The sequence below is a fragment of the Chinchilla lanigera genome, unplaced genomic scaffold, assembly GCF_000276665.1.
Source record: "Chinchilla lanigera isolate Chin_1 unplaced genomic scaffold, ChiLan1.0 scaffold00053, whole genome shotgun sequence".
NCBI lineage: Eukaryota > Metazoa > Chordata > Mammalia > Rodentia > Chinchillidae > Chinchilla > Chinchilla lanigera.
This window is the reverse complement of record NW_004955454.1, coordinates 11,723,485-11,746,793: the sequence shown is the minus strand read 5'-3', so window position 1 is coordinate 11,746,793 and position 23,309 is coordinate 11,723,485. Positions and strand designations below refer to the sequence as shown.

The window sequence follows — 23,309 nt, the reverse complement described above, 5'->3', positions numbered from 1 at the left end:
TGCATCTCTGCCCTTGCATGAATCACACAGAGTCAAAATCCTAATGTATGCTGGCTCCTGAGAGCATCCTGGTGTCATGTGCAGAGTGGCATCGGCTGTCTGTCTTCATCTGTGTTGGAAACGGACATTATCAGCTCATTCCCCAGAGATCTTCCTACGGTATTTGTCCTCAGTGTAAGACAGACAGAGGCAACCTTGAGTAATGATAAAGCAAACTTACATCAGGTGGGTCTTCCACGTTAGGTAGAGCATCGTACATTGTTTGGCATTCATTTTACTTTTGTATCCTCATCCACAATGCCAGCGTTGTGCCTTTATATTCTGAGAGCCCCTCTTTGGCTATCCTTACCACCCCAGGGGACAGAAAATGAATTTCATAACAACTACTTTATCTTTACTTTCCAATCTCATTCCTTACCTCTGTATTCATCTTGGCAGCTTTATAGTTTCTTTTTTTTTTATTTTAAAGAGAAAAAAATCTAACAAAGCAACAACAATGAAGACAAAAACAAAAACAACAGAAATGATACATGACCTCAAGCCAAATGATAGGAATTAACAATGGTTGCTGCATTACATATTGTTATCTTCAACTAAGTTGCTCAGTCCACCAGGTTGCTCAAACAATCAAAGACAGTAACAAGTAATAAAAAAAAATTGGAAATAATGCAGAAGTTCACCATACAAGATGATAGGGATTCAACAATGGTTCTTATACTGCAATTTGTTGTCTTCAGATCAGTCATTCTGGTTACCCAATACAGGCATGCAAAATTGGTCAAGAAAAAAGAACATTTTAAGCATTAACTGTTCTTTTCAATAAATCACGGACATCAGCAATGCACCTATCCCAGGCATCCTTGTATATACATGTAAATTTTGCTACAGTTTCAACTTGAGTGTGTTTTTACCTAATGCATATGGATTTTTGACAGTGTTTCATTTTCTTGCAAATTCATAAAAAAATGAGGAGAGGTTTTCTTTAGACTAGATTTTTTTCAAAATGGCTTACATTGCATCAGTTATGATAGGATGGCTTTTCATGGCTGCAGTTTCCATTTGAGTATTTTGAAGTGTGGAATGCAGAAGCTGTGTGGGAATCCCGCGCCACTGCCAGTGACAAGGAAGAACTGGAGATGCACATGTGCTTGTCCTAGTTTGAGGTGGCAATGTTGTTCCAAGCTAGATGCTTATTGTCAGAGCTAAGGGCACAGGGTCAGTCACTGCTTGGGGAAGCTGAAGTTGACAGGTATAGATACAAAAGGACTTCTGAGTCATTCTACCTACCTTGCTCAGCTTCTGTGCTTTGTTCCCTCATCTGTACCTAGGTAATTTGCTAGCAGTATTTTCTACAAACAGAGAGTATTTTCCACATCCTGTTCTAAGTCTTGACAATAACAAATATGAGACTTGTAAGATATTATTTGGGAAAGGAAGATTTCATTCAGTGTTGTCATTGAGAAGGTATAAGGGTACAGTAGGAATAAAGGCAGGAATCTTTGTATAGTGTCTCATTCTCTCAACAATTCTGCAAAGCAGAATTACTGTCACATCTTTTAGAGAAGAAAATTGACACTTAAGGAGGTAGCATTTTTGATCCTTAACTGTAGAGAGATTAATAGGCCAGTAAATCCTGAAAATAAAGAAAAAGGAAGTTTGGGAACATGAAGAATGAAAAGAAAAAACCACCACGAGGCAGAGACAGTTTAGGGAATATTCAGAAAAAATGGGAAGAAGAAAAAGAATGAAGAGGTGGTGCGTGGCAAGGTGTGGTGGAAGCTGCTGAGGATAGAGGAGCAAAGCCCTCAGACTCGGGCAGGTCTCCGTGACATGACCACAGAAATCAGGCATGGCACCGGCTCATTCTTCTCAATTTTCAGGAAGCTGTGTGACCCCAGCAAGGCCTCACACCCATCTGAGACCGGGGGTGCTGTGTTCCTGCCCTTACCCTCTTCTTCTCTGCCATCTCCTTCCCGGAGCCCCACCACACCAGACACCCACACAACCAGAAATTGAGTGATTATTTCTAATTCATTGTTATCTAGTTCATATGCACAACAGTTGCTTAATTTTGGTGGTAATTTTCAGAAAATATTGTCTGTCTCTCTCGGTGAAATAGCCTGTCCAGATGCCCCCTAAAAAAAAAAATCATGAATCTGGAAAAAACTCAAAATAACTTGAAGGGAAAGTACCGAGAAATAACTAGGGCTGTCAGTTTCATTCAACTGTCAGTCCTCCAAAGATTTCAGGGCTTAAAATGTTAAAAGTGCCAGATGCTATTATCTGTTATTCATGTTACCATTATGTTCTGTCTTTACGGAAATCAGTATAAACTTCCATCTGTACATTAAAGAATTCCATGGGGTGTGTACGCTCCCAAACACACATGTATGCTATGTTCCCTTTTACATATTATGCATGGGATAAAATTATTATTTTCAAAATGAGACTTTAATATTAGAACAAAGATTCCTGTGAATGCAATTGATTCATTCTACACTGGGTGTTGTTTAGGAATTCATCCAATATCAAATGCTTCTGTACAGAATTAATCTAAGAACTCTTTTAGCGATGGCCATCTCAGTTTTAATATGTGTATGTTCTGTAAGCTTCCAGGAGTAGAATGTTAAGCAAAGAAATGGGGAAAGGGCAATTGCATGCATAAGAGTTTATAGTTTTTTTAAATTATGAAATATTTAAAAAGTCATGGGCAACAAAATTATCCTCTTGGAATATTGCCACATATTATTATACAGAATTAAGTAACATATCTTGCTAGCATAATTTTATATGCATTTTAACACAATAAAAATTTAAAGTTTTAAAATTCATCATTTGTTTCAAAGTTCTCACATTCTTCTGCCTGCCATAATGCATAGATTCAACCCGTAAGCAATAGCTGCTGCCTTTTATGTGGCACTCCATATATATATGCCTTTTTAGAGACTATGTTCTTTATAAGAAAGAAAATGATGAAATTACTCTTTCTATTTCATGCCATTTTGTGAAAAAGTCAGCATCTAAACAGAAAAACAAAGGGTGTTAAATATATTGGATTTAGCTTTTGCATCTACTTTGAAAAACCCAAGACAGTTTGGAATTAGAATGGAAATTACTCCCCAAGCCAAATCCAGATTGTCCCAAATAGAGTGGATAGCGGAACAATCGGGCTTAAAGGCTTTAAAATTAGGAAATATTTTACTTTAGCCTTTTACCCTATAAAACTTTAAAATGATAAGCTTGAATCACCCATCTTGCTGTAGATTCCATGGAGATGACATTATAGTAACACCTCAATTTGCATGCTGGTAGGTACCTAGTATAAAGCACAGTTTTCTCTTGACTTTTTTTTCCAGTGGGGATTGAACTCAGGGCCTGTGGAATGAGCTACATGTGCTACCTGTTTTACTTTCTTTTTTTGAGACACAGACAGGGTCTCACTAAGCAACCAAATTGCTCGGGCAGGGCTTAAACTTTCAATCCTCTCTGCTTAGCTTCTGTGAGTGCTTCTTTCTGCTTTCAAATGGAATGTGTAGCAATATAAACAAAAGAAACTGCACTAAACCAGGTTATGTTAGTCTGATCTGAAAATAATCTCACTTTCAATGGTTTATCAATATATTTACTTCAACATACTTGTGTATAAAATAATTGACGTTTTACCTAAGTAATGAGTGAAAGAAATTATACTTGTCTTGATGATGAGATCAATGTTTGGAATTTTCCTTTGGTTGGGAAAATCCAGCGATTTTTTTTTCCTGTTATTTTTGTATATAGAATCAGCATTTTATATCCATGTGATTTAAGGAAAATTTACTTTAAACAGTTCAAAATCATGAACTGACCTTAAATAGATCAGTATTGTCAAGTTTTAAAATGTAATTTTCCGTATTAGTTAATCTGATTTTAACATTACATCTACAAAGTATTCTATTTACTAGATATAGCCTTAATAATGAAAACAAACTAATTATCCAATTCAGGAAAATCATCATGAGTTTTATGTGGGAGAACACTTGGCAAATAAATGATTTGGAAAGATTAATGAGTCTTCCTTATAGGGTCAAAAATCAGCATTTAAGCTTAAAAGGCCGTGAACATGGGTGCTGTCCAACAAGGAACTCTACCCAGCAAATGGAAACATTACAAGATACCAACTTAGCAAAAAAGAAAAGCAGGAAGTGATGTAAAAACAACAATTATCCAGAAAAATGAAATTAAATGCCTACATACTGTAGCCTCAACTTTTACATATTTAAATAAATAATTTAGATCATGATTGCTTGTTTATTGAAGTAGGCATTTTCTTAAGCTGAACTTCTTCTTTTATTTAAAAAACTGTATGGCTTTTTCTTTTTTCTTTTTTGCATTTTACTGCTATTGACTGCTGGATATGTAAAGAACTATTCCTGTGTTCTCTGGGAAGTGTTCATTATATAGGACAATTTAAAATGTACTAATATATTAACTTAATTACATAGTTCAAGGAATTCCTCTATAGTTATATTTGCTAAGATATGAACTTTTCAAAGGTGTTTCTATCAATTACAATTTCTCATTTTTCTCTGAGGATACAGGTCCATAACAACTAGGACACACACTCTTTTGCTCATGATCTTATTTATTTCTTTTGCAATATTTCAGCTAAACCTTCAAGTAAACGCAGATCTGATTTTTATGACTTCAAATTCAGTTATCTTTCCAGGGTTCCCTAATCATACTCTCTTGTTCTCTCTCTCTCTCTCTCTCTCTCTCTCTGTCTCTGTCTCTCTCTGTGTCTCTGTCTCTCTCTCTCTCTCTCTCTGTCTCTCTCTGTCTCTCTGTCTCTGTCTCTCTGTCTCTCTCTGTCTCTCTCTTTTCCTCTTACTCTCATTTTTTTTCCAGAAAGACATAGTAAACTCTCTAGAAAACTTGGAAGAGAAAAAGTTTCCTGGAGAAGCCTCTATACCAAGCCCCAAACCCAAGCTCCATGCAAGAGATCTCAAAAAAGAGCTAATCACGTAAGTGGTACCCAAAGTATTATGCTGTGTCCTGAGGTATTATGGAATTGAGACCTGAAGTTTATAGTTTTGCATAATAGTACTTTGGTTTACAGTTGGCTTTAGGATGGTTTTAAAGGAATTTCAACCAGCCAGCAGTTAAATGTTCAACACGTACCTGAATCATGCACTGAACTGAGTGGGTATAAAAAAAGGGTATAGGATATGGTCTTATGCTAAGAGAGCTGAGACCATCTGTTGATTAAAAAGGAAATAAGATGGAACAATTAGAAAGGTATATGTTTTGGGCAAAGTTCTGAGCTTGAGATCCATTCATGCTAGAGGACCTAAGGCTTGGCTTCAAGGGGACTGGGATGTTGTCAGTAACACTCTATGCAACTTGTCACTTGACTTAGGGAGTAAATCACTTTCATTACATCTTCAGAGGGAGACTTTGACCCGGAAGAATTAAAAACCCATTACTTTCATTCAATCATTACATGGTGCATACATCAAAGCATCATCTTACATCCCTTAAAATAGACACAATTATTGTGTTTCAATTAAAACTAAAAATAAAATAAACACAGACTGGGCCACCCAAGGGAAGAGAGTGAATGAATGAATGAAATGCACAGAACTATTTTCCATTTGTAAATGTTTAAATATTAACCAAGCATACCCAAACACAGATACATGTATAGCTGACAATTACTGAGAGTCTCCAGCAAACAATCACTTTTCCACTTAGGCACCAGTGCTTATACCTCTGCTCTGTATCCCTGTATTTAAAAATTTCCACTAATGATAGATTTAAAAACTCTCATGCCCCAAGAGACTCTCCACCTGGATTCCATTTCTGCTTCCACTTCTAGACAAACTCTGAAGAAAGTTGTCAACAGTGTGTGACTCAGCTTCCCTTCTGAGTCCTTGTCCAACAGAATTTCACTGTCACCCGTCCACCCAAACAACCTCTCTAGTTAAACCCTCCCGGGACCCCTCCCCTATGCTGGCCATTGGTCCTGGATTGTCCTGCTCCCTGGTAATGGGACAGTGGGATTCCTCCAAGCTGCCCTCGCCTTCCTCTATGGCCTGTTATCTATCTTCACCTCTGGCTTCTAGGATTCTTCATCTGGGGGATCTTCCTCTCACTCGCTGCGGTCCCTTCCCACACTCAGGCACAGTCCAAAGTCTGAGACGTCTCAGACCTCAGTCTTGGGACCTCACCTCTCTTCCACCCACACTCTCTGCGATCTACATCTTCACTGTGACCTCCGATGCCCACCCACCTGCCCATGGCAGGCGGCGTGAACTCTCCCTCTCCCTCAGGCCCTGCCCCTGCTCCCCTCTCCTCTGCCCCTGACACACCTCCAGCTCACCAAAAGCACACCTTCCCAGAGCCTGGGAGATACTGCCTCTCTGCCAGGAGTTGCCCCTCAGGGGCTCACCTCCTCCCCTCTGCTCTCCTCTCAAATGTCCCTTACCTGTGAGACCTTCTGGCTACTGAGTTCCTCGTCCCAGCCCTGACACTCCTCCCTCTTTCCAGACCCCTTCCTCAGCAGCATTTAGCACCCTCTAATGCCCGTGCAGCACCCAGCTGCCCGCACCCCTGCTCTCTGTAGTCTGTCTCCCTCGCTGCGGAGGCTCCAGATGCTCTTCTGCCCTCACGTTCCATTCCCCACCTCATCCACGGCACTGCTGCTTATTATGCGCTGTCTGCTGCTTGTTTCCTCACCCACCTGCACAGAGCCTGGGCTAGAGAACGCACCTCAAAGGCCAGGGCCAAGTACAGGGCCCCATAAACGGCAAGCTTTCAGCAGAATTATTCCTAGTGCAGCATCAATGTGTCATATCAGCATGCGAGTGGGTTTTAAAATCTTCAACTTCACATTCATACGCAAACACTACTGACTTAAACACCATGCTCCCCTGTGAGTCCATATTCACCTGGGGCTTGGCGGTGGTGCATGACCTATGAACACACGGCAGCTGAAATTTCACCAAACACTGTTTCTTTCCACTTACGTGAGCCACATCCTTATCCCCATACGGACCTGCTATTCCAGCTTGCACAGCTTGGTACAGCTTCTCTTTCCACATGATATTTTTCAATATCTTCAAAAATGGAAAATTTTTATTGTGTAAGAATAGATTATTGGAAATTCCCCATAGTCATTGCAAACTAAATATCCTGTAAAAGACTGATTATTAATATGCAATTCCATTTTGAATGAGAAAAGTGAAGTATGATTTGTAATGGGCACAGCTCATGGGTATTAAGGTAATTAAAAAAGAGAAAAATTCCAAAGAATTTGAACAATTTGGGTGTAATTGTGAATTTTATCAAGCAGAGACCTCATAGGTCACACATATTACAGACTGCATGAGTGTCTTGATGGATATCATTTATTTATATGTACCTATGTTAGCATATTTGTTTTGTAAAAGTCATACTACTTTACATTGTTACTCTGTGCTTATGATTTACTTTATGTTTTAAATAGATAATTATGCTTTGCTTACCAGAAACTGTTTGATAAGAACAACATTTTCTTTTGTCAGCTGTCCTACAATTTGTATAGCGTTTGAGTACCACTAATTGAAGAAATTAGCTAGTTTCCCTCCTACAACTTTGAGATTTTCACCTGCACACCTTACCATAATATACTGTCCAATCTGTATTGACACATATAAATTTTTTACTGTACATTTGGAGTTAAATGTAACTATCAGAATCCTAAACGGAAATTTTTCCTATTATATTACCAATTCTTTGCTTTTTGACTTTTTCTATTAATAAAATTTTAACCAATTTATTTTCAGCTAATGAAATGTGTATTTTCATTATATTTCATAGTAAATTTTATATGATTCCTTTTTACATTATTGTACCTTCTTTGCCTCTTTTGGGAATGTTAATAGGAATAGTTAAAAATAGAAAAGTAAAATAAAGTAAATGCTGCTAGCGAACACTAGGTGGCGATGTAGTATGCCCAAAGTGGGAAATACCAAGCAATTAAAACAAATCTCTTATCTCTAAATATTCCCGTTGTATGATGTGCAGAAAAGATTTTTCTGCATTTAACCTGGCACTAGCAAGGTAACTCAGCTCAAATTTAATCACTACTAATATTGCTTTTATTGTTTTACATAGGTTTTAGCTTCAACACTGTGCTTTGTGACATCCTATCCGGGAAAAGGGACAAAAGGATTAGATGACTCGATTTAGATCGAACCCTGAAAATCAGACATCTCTTTGATATTTTTCCCACTCATAGTTTTTTTAGGTTATCTGAAAATGATTGTACAATAGCTCACAGGAAAGAAAAACTACTCAAAAAGTGACAATTTAGAAAATATTGGAATTTTGTTTATCTACGCCAAATGTCTCTCTGAAAGGTTAAATTCTGTGTTCTCCATCTATAGATAGATACGCCCTCGCTCTCGGAGGGCTGTCAGAGGAAATCAGACGCAGGAATGATGTAACTGACATTCCCTCTGACTCCTTACACTGCTGCAAATAGCGCTGAGTAGGCTGGGGTCAATCTGCTCACTCCAAATGAGTGACTTTCCAACAGCCTCATAGAAAATCAGATGACCGAAAAACCAAAGAATCTACAATTGTGGAAGAAAAACATCTAAGGATAGCTATAATCTTGCACTCTATTTTTTAAAAATGAAAGAAGCCTAGGACATGGCCAGTTTCTGAGACAAAATGAAGCATAGGGCCTGAGATTGTGGTTGGACACCTTTGACGGATGGCCTGCGAGGCTATTCTTGGGCTAATTGTGAATGAGGGGTTGTATTTCTTGGGTTACAAGTGGATTCGTTGGCTGTCCTGCCACTGGAGCACAATACCCAATACCCACAATTTAAAGAAGGGGACATAAACTTTAACTCATGGATTCAGAGGGTTCAGTCCATGGTTCCGTGGCTCCAAGGCAGGAGCATCACGGTGGAAAGCAGAGCAGAGCAGAGATGTTCAGTTCATGAGGGCAGGTGAAGAGTGCCTGGCGGGAAGGGGCAAAGGACTGCATAGCCCCAAATCCACACCTCCATGACCCACCCAGACACACCCAGAAGTGTGCTCTCCTACCCCCTTAGTGGTTCCTCAACCAGTCAAGTTGGTGTCATGAAGCCCAACCACGGAAACATCTTTGGGTGAAACTGCTTAAGAATTTTACTAACTAACCTTCCTGCCTACTTCTGCACTGTCTGCAACTTTCCCACCTAAAATATTAGTTTTCATTTTAGGCAAAGATTTTTCTTCTTTTTCTACTGGTGGTATCTAAAATGTTTATGAAATTAAGATATTTTGTGTATATATATCAACTCCTCATAATGAATATTATTACTACGTACTGCCAACAGGTAATAATAAAAAGTTTTAAATGTTCATTAAGTTATTAGGGTGCTCAAAAACTTAGAAAAATTCCTTTCTTCAATCTATCATAAAATTGGTGCAAGTACTCTGAAGATCTGCTACCATATTAAAGTATGGATTTCTAATGTTTATTTTTTTATAACATTTGTACTTTCAGAGATATAGAACAATGTTGATTACTGACTCACAAAGTATCTAGGGCATACGTGTTACTGTCACTTAAATTATTTGAACCAGAAAATTGGGTAAGGTATTGCAAACAGAGAAGGAAGCAATTCCACATATTATGATTCTTAGTTGATTTAGCTGGTCCACTGGTTCTTCTACGCAACGAATACAAATCTTTAATGTGCCAGCTTCTACATGTTCTGTGCAGTATCAGCTTACCTTAAAGGGAGGATCTGCTTCCTAATCTATGCATCTGCGAAATGCCCTTGACTCTAATGATGTACTTTTCTGTCGATCAGCTGTCCAACTCCAGGATGTGACGGAAGTGGCCACGTCACCGGAAACTACGCATCTCACCGCAGGTACCTGTGGTCAGGGCGGGTCTTCATCATCGCATGGTGTTGGAAAGACTTAGACTCCTTACCCTCACCCCTTCATGGTCAAAAATGGCTGTTAGTCCAAATTACAAAGTTGGAGTTGATTCCCGGCAGTGGTTCTGTGTAGCTTTCGGTGAAGATGACAGAACGACCTGGGTGGGCCATTAACCTAGTGGTAAAGGTCCCTTGGCGCGGCAAGGCATTAGAGAGATTAAACAGTTCAAAGGCTGCAATGAATCTTGCCATTTACCTGCTTCTGGCTGTTACTAGCTTTCCTTTTGGGCATCAGTATAAACTGTCAAGCCAGCCTCACCTGATGCCACTGTGGGGATAAACTGTCGGCAATCCCCGGGTTCCTGAATTCCGGAGTTGAAGAGTTTCATTGGATGAACCCATTCATTTGCTAAAAAGCAAATCTGAGTTTACCAGGAATAACGGGAATACCCACGAGTACAGATGCAGCAGAGCCAAATTCAAACCCAGATTTTTATCCCCAAGCCCCAGTCACTAATAATTCAACGTGTGACACACTCACAATGCCATCTGAATCAGATTTGTGTATGTCAGTATTGTATTTTGTTTCTTTATCCTCCTTTTATAGTGTCTCTGGATGTCCTCTAGCAGATAAGACTCTTAAGTCCCTCATGGCTGCTAACTCTCAGGAGCTGAAGTAAGTGTCGGGAGGCGTGCCCTCTTTGGCCTTCGTTCCCCACGGTGGGAACCCCGTTGTCATTCAGTGTCAGTGTGACCAGCAAGTAGCAAACTACACCTAACTACATGATAACAAAGCACCTCTTCATGGGAAGCTTGAATGACAACAAAAATTGGAACCTAGTTAATGTGTTTGCTTTGGAGGCCTTATAGAGTACGTTATAATAATTTTTAAAGGAATGATGCAATATTTTTATTTTTTAAAGAGAATTTAAAAACATTAGAAATGATAGAGTATTTCACTAAACAAGATGGTAGGAATTCAACAATGGTTGTTATGTTGCATATTGTTGTCTTCAAATTAGCTGTTCAGATTACCAGTTATAAGCATGCAAAATTGGTCAAAAAACTTAAAAAGAAAAAAATTTAAGCATTAACTGTGTCCTGGTGTAAGGGGAATGATGTAATTATTAAATGCAATACTTTTCAGTCAGTTACAGACCTATGAAGTGTGCAAGAGCATTTCCATCACCTAATTTTAAGAAAATTGCACAGTATTTTACTTTATTAGCATTCAAAATCATACAACTATCTTTTAGTTTGGGGCACTAAAACCAATTTTGGTTCATTTCTACCCAATCATGAGATCACAAAGTCAGATGTGTATTAACATTTACTTATTTTATTTTTCCTTTTTATCTTTTTTATTCCCAAATTTTCATTTGCTTGATGTCATATTACATATAGCATAATCAAAAATTGAATCCATTTTATACCCTTGATAGTGAACCAGCATACCAGTTTGGAGTTTTACTACCAGAAACAGTAAAGAAAACTGTGAAATATGCATTTCTCATTTTCAAAGTGTTAAATACACTTTTAGAAATCATCTTATTGATTATCATTTTTCTACATTGAAGCATAAGTTAGTGATTAATAATTCACTGACTGAAAAGTGAGATGTACCAGAGTATCTTATTTTATTCTAAACTTTTCACTGTTACATCTTAATCATAGCTTAATTATAGCTGTTGGCCCTCTAAAGTATTTTCTCTAAATGTTATTTCAAAACAGTAGGTAACATGTTGAAATCGTATAGATTAAGAGATCCTATTGAACTGTTTAACATTTGTATTTGTGCCAATGTGAAATAAGCAATATTTTGAGTTTTCTATACAAGAAAAAAAGACATTTTATTGACCTCTTATTCAGATAGTCAAGAAGAATCTCTCAAAAAAAAATATTTAGAACAGGTGTTCCCATAATTACAATATGCTGGTAAGACACTATGTCACTAAAAAACCTTAATAGAGAAAGATAAGCAGGCAAGGTTTCCTTACAATAGAGAATACACATTATGTCTTTAAATGGTTAATTAAATATTTAATGCACACTTCTCCCATTAGCTGGAAGAGAAATGTGTGGATTTTCTATTTCATTTTGGAAAAAAAGTATTTATCTTCTTTTTTGTGCCCATCAATTGGATATAAAAGTATTTCATAAAAGTTAATAGGGTTTTTTGGGGGGTTACCAGGGAATTGGACTCAGGACCTTATGCTTGCTGGGCAAGCTCTGTGTTGCTGAGCTATATCCTCAGCAACAGGGCTTAAATTTAAAGAAAGGGAGAGTATTCACAATTTTCTTTAGATTATTGCTTTTCTCACCTTCAACTCGTGTGTGTGTAGATCTGGACTATGGGGGTATAATGTGAAATAATAAATGAAGGTAATCTACACAAAAACCTTCAGAAAATAGTTATTTTGTGATGGCGTCTGTTTTTATTTATATCAGAGATTTTTAATAGACAATAAAAAGAGAAATATCTGTAGGAACTTCTGTTTTCAAGTGTACTTTGAAACACATTCCAAAACAGCTTTCCAAGTAGAAATATATTCCTCTTCCTTTTTTATTCTTCTGATTTGAAATGTAATGGTTTCTTGTCAGTGATAGTTATGGGTAGATTTTCACAAAGACCAGCTAACCTAGGCCCTGAGGCAGAGCAGACCAGGGGCAAATTATTTAAGTCCTCTGATAATCATATGAAAGTTCTAGGTCTCTTAGGTTCACATATACCACTGCTGTTCATGTGAAATTAATGAATTATCATGGCAGGACTGAATTATCAGAGAAAATAAATTATTCATGGAAACAATCTGGAAGCGTGTTCTTCTTACATGAAAGATAAGAACTTCGCATGATGTAGACAGAAGCCCAGCAGTAAGTTGTGGGCTGACTTTCAAGTACCTTCCAATATAAGATTTAAAAAACAAAAAGAATGTATAATAAATAGCAAATAAGACTTTGTCTACCAGGCGTCCCATAGTAGTTCCACATTTTAGATTTTTTTCTCAAAAAATGGATTCTTAAGCAAAAGCTACTCATATTGAAGAAAAAGAAAGGAAAAGAAAGTGACCACCCACTGCAGCTTGTTCTGTCCAGTTCTACTAGAACGTATCACAGCCCGCTTCGCTCCCTAACCTTGTGGCGCTTGTGTTTCCTAGGTGTCCAACCCCAGGCTGCGATGGTTCAGGGCATGTGACTGGAAACTATGCTTCCCACAGAAGGTAGGCTTTGTGCCCCTGGGAGATGGAAGCCAGCGTGTGAGCAGCAGCATGAAGTGAGACCACAAGGTGTTGTGGTTGGGTTCTTGGTTATATCTTTCAGCTTGTCTGGCTGTCCTCGTGCGAGGAAAGGCGGTGTCAAAATGACCCCGACGAAGGAAGAGAAAGAAGACCCTGAACTTAAGTAAGTGAGAGAGTAGAAGTTTCGGGGCTGCTGTGTTCTGCAGGCTGAGAGGGTGAGGCTTGATTGGGGTGCAGTGGGGCATCACTGAGCCTGAGAGAAGAGAGATCCCATCAAACATCAGGGCCCCGGGTGTTTATCCTGTTTCCAGTTTCTTTCAGAGAACACAGCACTTTGAAGGTGCTATAGAATGACAAAGGCAGCAGCATTTTCCCCTGAGAGTGTAATTTTGCGTAAGGTCAAATTGTTCCTAAATACGCTACCAAGTCTTGGGGTAACACACAGCACAGATGCAGAAATATAATGTCTACTGTATTTCTAAATGCCATACTTAAACATTTACACACCAAAACTGCAGCGCCATAAGTGATGGGCCATGTAGCATGGATCAAGGTAGTTAACATTTTATACTCTATGACTCTGTCCAGAAACAATTTAATTTAGTGCCTATGTGAATGACACTAAAGCTAAAAAGTATATGAACTTGACTCCAAAAATGTATGGTAAATCAGCTAAATTGTACAAACCTCATTCTTCCTACCTACAAAATGGGATAATACCACTGTCTGCCCAATGGCTTTGCAGTGAATATTAAAAGAGATAATGCATGAAAATTGCTGAGCTTGGAGCCTGTGGACTATTGTTCCTATGAATGCGTTGCTGTTTTGCCCTGTGTGGTAGCGTCCTTTCAAACCCTGTAATTTCATGACTTGCCTCCTGGATAGTATGGAATTGTTTCTGCCCTTCTTCCGGCTGGTGACCTCTCTGCTGTGTCTCTCTAGATGTCCTGTAATAGGATGTGACGGCCAAGGTCACATATCAGGTAAATACACTTCGCACCGCACTGCTTCGGGCTGTCCCCTGGCCGCCAAAAGACAGAAGGAGAACCCTCTCAACGGGACCCCTCTCTCCTGGAAACTGAACAAGCAAGAACTGCCCCACTGTCCCTTGCCTGGCTGCAATGGGCTGGGCCATGTAAATAATGTTTTTGTCACGCACAGAAGGTAACATTTGTTTTTTGTCATTTTGTTCTGTTGTTGTGATTGGTCATCACCTGGATTGCTTTGAGGGTAGGGGGGTAAAACCCTCTTCAACGTCATTAATTATAGCACTCTAGATATCTATCATAACACTGAATCTTGCTAAATGGACGTTTGACTACACTGGAGAACAAAAAATAATGTTCTATTTCTGAAAATTTACTACACAGTTTTCAAGAGCTCTAGAGACTGTGCATTTGGGTTTTTTTGTATTCTAAAATATTGCATATGCTGCTATTTTAAAATGGTTCAGTCTTTTAATGGTTCACTTCAGTTCCAAGTGGTGTTATCTGCTCTATTTTGTTATGTAATTGTAAACTTCCGCTTTACGTATTTCTATCCTTCCCGCCCCTCATGAATTGGCTGACTTTCAGGCAAAAATTGTAATTGTTTTGCCACTAGGAAGATGTGATGCACCCCCAGCAGCCAGAAAGAAGAAAGCATAATGACTGCTAAACGTACAGGGGATGAAGGAGAATTGGTAAAGCCTCTCAGAATGTCACAGAAACTTAATTTCTTTATCACGGAGTACTGTGTATTCAACCACACCTATGTCAGGCAAGAGTCATCCTTCTCCCGTTTTTGGTTCACATTCAACCTAAAGGAAAAAACCTAGAAGATTCATATGTTTCTCCCATCGAGGGGAGATAAACATGTTTATGGGGATAAACATCTCCCATAAAGATGTTTATCCCATCTTTCTCTTCCTGCCAGCTAGTGTACATGATGCTGGTTGAACTTCGCTGAAGCCAAGCATGGCCCTTCACAGTTGTAATCTCAGCATTCTGGGAGGATGAGGCAGTAGGATCGCAAGTTGAGCCCCGCCTGAGCAATTTAATAACTTAGTGACCCTGTGTCAAAGTTTAAAAGGGGGCAGCATACTTGGCATTCTCTGAGTGATCAGTGTCGCTAAATAAAAAATAAAGTAATCCGGTGAAGCTTTTGGAAAATTTTGATGCTTTGTGTATGAGCAGTGCACAAAAGAAGCAAAGCTGGGGCACTTTGGCAGAGTTCATTTCTAGGACAGAGGTCAGTGGTATCAGAAAATAAAGTCTTCTGAGGGTGGGTTATCTCGTGGCTGTCACTGAAACCTGCTTATTAGGAAAATTTGAATTTTTCAAGTGGTTTATTTTTCATGGCTTTGCGGTGCAAGATCGTGTCCACCAGTGCACACTTCATTTTACTTAGAATTTAGACGATTATTTCACATTCAGGAACACAGAGCAAATCAAGTGTGTGCCATACACTGTGTCACCTGCCATTGTGTCTTAAAAAGGCGGATGAAGAAATAGCTTAATGTTGCGTTCATATGCATTAATAGAGCTGCACATCTGGGCAAAACCATAGAAGGCACACTTTTCTGCCTTTCCAGTACAGTATCCGTACCCTGAAGGTTACAACCTAGGCCTGGCAAACTCCAACTTCAAAAGGAAAAAGAACTTTGAAATATTTTCCTTCAAAAGGAAAAAGAACTTTGAAATATTTGAATATAAAATTTGTTTTGCCTCCAGGATATTATAACTACACTAAAATATGCAAAATATCAAGTAGCATTTTTGAACCCAAAACCCCAATGTTATAACTTAGCTGTATATTTGGGTTCTAAGTCATGTGATTTGGGACAGATGTTTCATTAACTTTTACACAATACTGTACTAACCTAGAGATAGGCTACAGGTTGTCTAAACAATGTAGGGTGGTTGGGGAGAGGTGGGAAGAGGGGATTAATGAAATGTTATCATCCGTTATTCTACAAACGGACTCACCATAGGACCTTTCAAAACTCCACCTTACCAATTACAGTCCTCCCCTTCATAACCAAGTTCTGAGAACACCACATGTGGCAATAAGACAAAATTGTGCAGACCCTAGAAAGGACTACAGTAGTGAAGCCTAAGGGGGCCATGACTGACAGAAGCTAACAGAATGGAAGGCACAGTTCTGAGTTCAATCTGTGTCTCTCATTTTTTTCTTTTTTGTATAAAATAATTTAATATATAATAATAATTTAATATAAAATAATAATACCTATTACTATTTATATTATCATGTTTTATATTATTATTTCTCACATTTCATAGAATCTTGTTGTAGAATAACTTACTATTCTTTAAAAATACAGTCACTCGCATTTATGAAGGGCTTTGCTCCAAAAATATTTCCTTCTATTTTACATAGCCTCACCAATGCCAGGTTGATGTGATTGCTTTATGCGGGAAACAATATTTCAAATGGCTGAGTATGGTCACTTTTATTTTGATCTAACATTTGTTCATACAAAGACAACAAAACTGAAAAAGAATGAACGGCTACCTGGAACAACAGAACTCTCTGATCACAGATGATGGAGAAAAGGTTTTGTTCAATGTTGTCATTATCATATTGGTGAAATTTAAATAGAAGGGAGGACATTAAAGGACAGAAGGCTGCTGAAGAGTGGGAGTATTCACTGAGCAGGGTTAAAGTACCACCTGAGGATAATAGATTACCACGGGAAGTCTAAACACGCAGCCGCAGCTCTCATTACTCTCCTTTCAGGCTGGAGATTTTTTTTTTTAATGAAAATGTTTTAATGGTTAAAAATGTAAAACAATCCCATATTCAGACTGAATTTGCTACTGGGAGAGTAGTAAGGTACTTTGGATTTCTGTTCAGTTGAATCATTATGTAAAGAGCCGACCACACTTTGTATAAAAACAGGAAGAACTAGATGAGGCTCTTTCATTTTCATGGAATTTTGAGCAGCTAGGAAAAAATCTTATTCATAATCTACATGTACAATTTTCTGTTTACAGAACATAAAGTAGCCACCAGGAAAATGAGGGCACTTTCACAAATGCAGCAGAGTAGCATTCTCTAAAAATGAATTAAATCATGACAGTGAAGCAGCAATGAATATCTGTGCTTCAACTCAAGGAAAAAAACACAAAACATTTTCCATTACTGGAGAGCCTTGTGCCTTTGCCTTGATAGGTATTTATTGGTTATTTTCTACAACAAGCCCAGGACTTATGATATAATTAGTCGACCCCAAAACATCAATAATAGGTAGCAAATGAAACTTCTCAATTTTTGTAAGAAATAGTATGCATTTCACACATTAGTATGAATTCTGTTTTCACAGCTTATCTGGATGTCCTCTCAATGCACAAGCTATCAAAAAGGGCAAGGTCTCTGAGGAACTCATGACCATCAAGCTCAAAGCCACTGGGGGTGAGTGACCATTTCCACTGAAGTCTCGGCACAGCCATACAAGGGTCCTGCAGCTCGACATGTGCACTGTACACTACATACACTGTGCACGTATGCAGCCTGCATGTGTATTTTAATATGTGAGAAGAAATGGTCAGATTTAAGCAGAAACAAAAATTCATCTGAGAATCAATTTCTTGGGGTTTTCACTTTTTCTTCTTCTTCTTCTTCTTTTCCTCCTCCTGCTCCTCCTCTTCCTCCTCGTCCTTCTTCTCGTCCTTCTTCTCCTCCTTCTCCTCCTTCTCCTTCTCCTTCTCCTCCTCTTTCTCCTTTTCTTTCTCCTTCTCCTTCTTAGTGCTAGGAATTAATTAATTAATTCAGGGCCTCAGCAAGTGCTAGACAAGGGCTCTACCCCTGAGCTACATCCCCAAGCCCTCTCCCTTACTCTTTAGTAAGAATCCCTAAAGAGAAATCAGGAAATACTATTTGATGGACACACAGAAGTTGTGTCATTCAGTTTGGACAGTGACAGTTTCCTGTGTGTGTGAGTATGTGTGTGTGTGTGTATGTGTGCGTGCACATGCATACACATGCATTCTTGGTGTAAGTTACCCATCAAATTTCAGAAACACAATTTCTCACATGTATATTTGAACTTTTAAATATTATTCTTCTATACTCAGAAGAATATTTCTCCGTCATTCTGGGTGTATACACTTAGCATCTCCATTTCCTTATATATTTCCCGAGGATCAGTCCCTTTTCAAAATTAAGCTACAGGTATGTGGTTTCTGAGTTCTGATTTGGATGCTTCCTTTTTTCTTTGGTCCTTTAGTGCCTTCCTATGGTTTCTGTTCAGCATTATCTCAGCCCTGTGCTGATTCTCCTCAATCTTTCTAAAGCCTGTGAGGCGTGATGGCGAAGTGATCATTTTCCTTCAGAAATTGTATCTGATGATGATGTCTTTGGCACATGACTAAAATGGAAGCGGGTTTTCTCTTCTGTTCTCTTCTGTGCTGTTTTGTTACTGAGTATCAAACCCATGTAAAGCCTTTTACATGTCAGGCACTCACTTACTGCTCAGCTATAGCTCCCAGCCCAAGCTGAGGACTTTCCACAGCTGCCATTTCAGTTCTCTGAAAGACTTGCTCTTTCCTTTTAATGTGAGCATGAGGGTTTTCCCCCCTGTTCTTGAGGCAGGATCTCCCTGTGTTGCTTACCTTGCACAGGCTGGCCTCAAACTCTGGGTTCTTCTGGGGTTTCCTGACTCAGCCTCCAGGATAGCTGGCATAGGTGTTTTGCTCTGGAGTTTCAAAAAGAAATTGTGCAATGTCCCAGAGAGAAGGACCTCTCCAGTTCCCCACTCTTCCCCTCCTAAGGAGGGAGACTGTCCTTGATTTAGTTAGTCCCTTGGTTGGGATCTAATCTCTTTCTGTTTACTACTAAGAGCCAGGGAGGGCAACACCCAGCAGTGGAGGAGTAAACACTCCGGATGTGGGGCCAGCGCCTGTGTCCTTCCCCCGTTCTGGCATCCAGAGGCTCATCAAAGGCTCTTTCCCCAGGGCTTTCACTGTTGCTTGGAAAGAATCCCCAATCCTCAAATGCCTCTGCCTATTGTCATTAAAATTGGGACAATTTAATGTGTACTTATTTATACATCACCTTAATTCAAACAGAACTTAAAGGGCAAGAGTGTGAAGCTACAGAAAAGAAAGCTACTTAAAAATTAATTCCAACAAGGTACAAAGGAAAATCAACAGTAAAAAGGCAAGAGAGGGCAAGTCTGAGGACTGCAAAACAAATATGCAACCCACGCCATTTCACACTCAGTAAATAAAGATCTCAAATCTGACCCCACTTTTTAGAAGTCAAAGCAAGAGGAATGTAATTACTAGGAGAATCACACTGTAGCAAGTAAATTCAAAGCCAATCTCTTTCTAGAACTGAGTGGGTGAAGCATGTATTTACTGAGCGTCTTCAGGAAGAGAATACTAACAATACCTGTACTCTTAAATATAAATCACGGGGCTGCTCCTAAAGGATAACAGATAAGCCAGGGGCTTAACATTAAATTAAAATCTCCACACTTGTTTCCTTAAAGACCATTACTAGTTCTTAAAAACAAAATTAGGTTATCTACACAGGAAGGAAGGTGTATCCTTCCACGCTGTGTGGGTATTTGTGCACGTGGAGAACCTTCCAGCCCTTTCCAGGTGGTGAAATTGTGTGTTCTATGTTTTGTAATTCATTACTCCTTGTGGACATTAACTCTGCTCATTCCTTTAGTAATGAAAGTGATCACATTTATATTGATTTATTTTCCTCTAAATAAAAAAGTAAAGTTTCATTCTGTGGAACAAACATGCAAATAAACATTCACTCAAGAAATCCAATGGCATTTGTTAATGATATAATAGAATTATTTTGTTTGTATAATATAAAAAATAACTACTTCATCCCCTTTTCTAAACTGAGTATACCTACTGTATACAGGTATGTACATCACTTGTAAAATCATATGAAATACAAAACAATTATAAGTTGCCTAACCACTATTTACACAGATTGGGCAAGATTATTACCAAGTAAAAGTTTGAATCATTGAGTGGAAAAATTGAGCTGTCTTGCTCATCTATGGGTGGACTCTATTTTTAAAAACAGAATTATTAAACAATTAAATAAAATGTTTTGTGGAAAATGTTTTTCTTGATCAGCAGTGATACCCACCTAGTCTAACATTCTATTTTAAGTACGTATGTAAAGAAACAGTGCATATTTTTATTGCTACTTCCAAAACTAAATATCTGTGAACAAGGGTAGCACTGTAATAGTCCCCTGTAACTGTCCAGGAGCCTTGGGGATGCCTGAATCTGAAAATAGTGTACAGACATCTATAGAGAAGTTCAATACTATGCATATATCACCTTAATTCCAACTGTATTTAAAGGGCAAGAAGTGTGAAGCAAAGGTGCTTAAAAATTGACTCCAACACGATACAAAGGAAAATCTAAGAAGGCAAGATATGTAACATATAAAATACTTTGTTCTATGTACGTGCCCATCATAAAGTTTAATTTTTAAATCAGTAACAGTGAAAGATTTAAAAGAAATTAATAAAATAGGACAATTATAACAATATAATTAATAAAAGTTATTTAAAACATGTTACTTCTGGCGTTTTCCCTTTAATATTTTCAGGCTGCCGTTGATCTTGGGAAACTGAGGCCCCAGAAAGTGAAGTTGCAGAAAAGGGGGGGACAGCTGTAAAATGAAGGCTAAGGGAACATATTCTGGAACCAAGGGGCTCATGTTTAAATCTCAGCCCCACTACTTACTTAGCTCACTTAGAAAACCTTAGTTCTCTCATCCGTACCATGAGGTAAAAAATGTTTCTACCTCGTGGTTTTCTTAGCAGGGCCAAAAAAGTCACTGACTGGAAGAGAAAAGTGCTTTTAAATGTAAAACTACCTGGGGCTGGAGATGTAGCTCAGAGGAACAGCACGTGCCCTGCAAGTACGAGGTCTTGAGTTTGATTCCCAGTACCAAAAAAAAAAAAAGACATGTAAATGTCAAATGTTTTACTAAAGAAGAAATAAGCTTCTTAGAGACTATGTTTATGGGCAGGTGAGTGTGTTAGTGGAGACAAAGAAGATAATTTTAAGAAATGGTAGAGGTTGACTAAACTTGATCTTGCCACTAAAATACCTCCCCAAATCCCAGAAATCATAGCAAAAGTATTAATTCACTCCTTTACTAATTTCAAAACCCTTACGGAGAGCCCGGTCTGTGTTACATCATGTGATGTTTCTTCTTTGATGCCCTGTCCCAGAATGAAAATCTCCCCACAGCTTCAAGTGTGTGCCGTCAAAGGCATCTTCCATATGGCACCGACTTCATGCACAGGCTTGGTTACTGTCAGTCAGCTTCCTGTTACTGTAACAAAATACCTGAAATAATCCATTTATTAAGAAAATAGATTTAGACTGGCTCGCAGTTTTGGAAGTTCTAGTCCAAAATCTGTTGGTCCATTGTTTTAGGCCTGGGGCAGCACACCATGGCAGCAAAACCACTTACCTCATGACCAGAAGGTGAAAAGGGCAGGGGTCCCTTCCAGGGCACACCCCTAATGACCCAAAGACACTTGCAAGGCCCCACCCCTTAAGGTTTCCACAGCGTCCCGCTAGCACCACCCTGTTAAGCATGGGCCTTTTGGGGCACATTCAAAATCTGAACTATAGGAGTTTTCTTCACTGACACTGGGCGTCAGGACACATAATCCTAACCAAACCCCAGTACCAGCAACCCTAACTGCAAGAGTCTTCTCAAAGGCTGGGGCAGGAAGACTGTGTGTCCAGCTTGCGCTATGTAGTGAGTTCAAGGCCAGCCTAGACTACATAACGAGACCCTGTCTCAGAGAACTTTTTAAAAGTGCCTTCTCAAAAACATCCAGAATTAAGCTTTTATTTACCTTCCTTCAGGTTGGTGCCTCTCAGCCCTTGTGGTATAGAGGTGGCCCTCAGCACCACTTGCACCAGTAAAACCAGTCACCACACATTCCTTTTTCTCTCATCTTCCATTTCCGGCCAGTCACAAGTCTTGCAAACTCTGCCTACAAATACCCTGAGTAGATCTCCCTCCCTGTACCCCCAATTCACTGTCCTGGTGCACAGGGCCCTGCGACCTAGCCAGGACCCCAGCAGTGCCTCCTCACCGCTCTTCTGGCTATACTCTGTCTCCCCTCCAACTCCCCATGAAAGTCCTCCACCAGCTTCTGCTGCACTAAGAAGGAAGCCAAGCTCTGTGCTCTGTCCACTGTGGCCCGCTCCTCCTCACATACCTTCCCCGTCTGGGGCGCACCGCCCCCTTCCCACCGCACCCACACCCTTTCTGCGTCCTTCTCCCAGAACGCCCACCTTGCTGCTTGCTCTTCCCTTGCCTGCCCCCTTCTCAGCTCCAAAGCCTCGGTGTGAGGAAGTCTTCTCCCTGGGGGTTCCCACAAGTGCCCGCTGTTTCCTCCAGAGCACTTCATAGTTTATAATGTTGTCTGCTCCCAGATACACTGTAAGGAAATGCCACCCCCTGATGTGCAATTTTATTGCCCTTTTCATTTGCTCGGATCAGAAAAATGTAGTGTGTATAGCAACCAACCACGGAGAATCCAGATATTTCCATCCTTTCTTCTTTGTCTCCTCCTACCTACTGCTTGTGTGACAGAGGATTATTCACCTAGCATACCAGCTAGTAGAATATGGTGCTCAGAAATGCACCGCTAGGTATAGCCAGCCAGGGTGGAAGAAATCCTGTGTCTGCTGAGATACTATGGATTCATCAGTGTGTCCTGGGAAACTGTTCATTGTTTTCTCAGTAGCTTTGTCAGACTGTTTACCCATAGATGGATCTGGATACTGAGGTATCTACATCTTAGATATTGATCTGTTTTCCTTTTTTATTGAATCTCTCAGAGACCAGAGTGAGATCAATCTTATAACATACTCTCCTCACTGTTCCATGCGTAGCTCACTTTTACTTACATGGTTCTCTTTCTTCTTTCTTCCTTCCTTCCTTTCTGTCTTTCTTTCTTTCTTTCCTTCTTCTTTCTTTCTTTCCTTCTTTCTTTCTTTCCTTCTTTCTTTCCTTCCTTCCTTCTTTCTTTCTTTCTCTCTTTCTTTCTTTCTTCTTTTTTTCTTTCTTTCTTTTGTTCTTTCCTTCCTTCTTTCTTTCCTTCCTTCCTTCTTTTCTTTCTTTCTCTTTCTTCTTTCTTTCTCTCTTTCATTCT

General features: G+C 39.2%; 1 protein-coding gene and 1 long non-coding RNA gene across 9 annotated transcripts in view; one reads left to right on the top strand and one right to left on the bottom strand.

The window, feature by feature from the left end:
* The window catches only part of LOC102027610, a 33,336-nt gene extending 23,498 nt beyond the window's left edge, over window positions 1–9,838 (bottom strand). The window contains exons 1-2 of one of the 2 annotated variants that reach the window (XR_001236263.1): window positions 9,751–9,838; window positions 7,034–7,094 (exon numbers count right to left, since the gene is read on the bottom strand). This is a non-coding gene — a long non-coding RNA (uncharacterized LOC102027610). Of the gene's footprint in view, window positions 1–7,004; window positions 7,095–9,750 lie in introns of both variants that reach the window. The other variant, XR_262784.2, reaches the window with a different exon arrangement.
* Window positions 1–23,309, top strand: part of St18 (suppression of tumorigenicity 18, zinc finger) — a 300,859-nt gene that overhangs the window by 269,603 nt on the left and 7,947 nt on the right. For all 7 annotated transcript variants that reach the window (XM_005396053.2, XM_013520260.1, XM_013520263.1 and 4 more), the window contains 7 exons: window positions 4,885–5,000; window positions 9,831–9,893; window positions 10,510–10,578; window positions 13,061–13,123; window positions 13,224–13,304; window positions 14,084–14,305; window positions 17,466–17,554. In XM_005396053.2, the coding sequence (XP_005396110.1) occupies window positions 4,885–5,000; window positions 9,831–9,893; window positions 10,510–10,578; window positions 13,061–13,123; window positions 13,224–13,304; window positions 14,084–14,305; window positions 17,466–17,554 (703 nt within the window). The remainder of the gene's footprint in view (window positions 1–4,884; window positions 5,001–9,830; window positions 9,894–10,509; window positions 10,579–13,060; window positions 13,124–13,223; window positions 13,305–14,083; window positions 14,306–17,465; window positions 17,555–23,309) is intronic.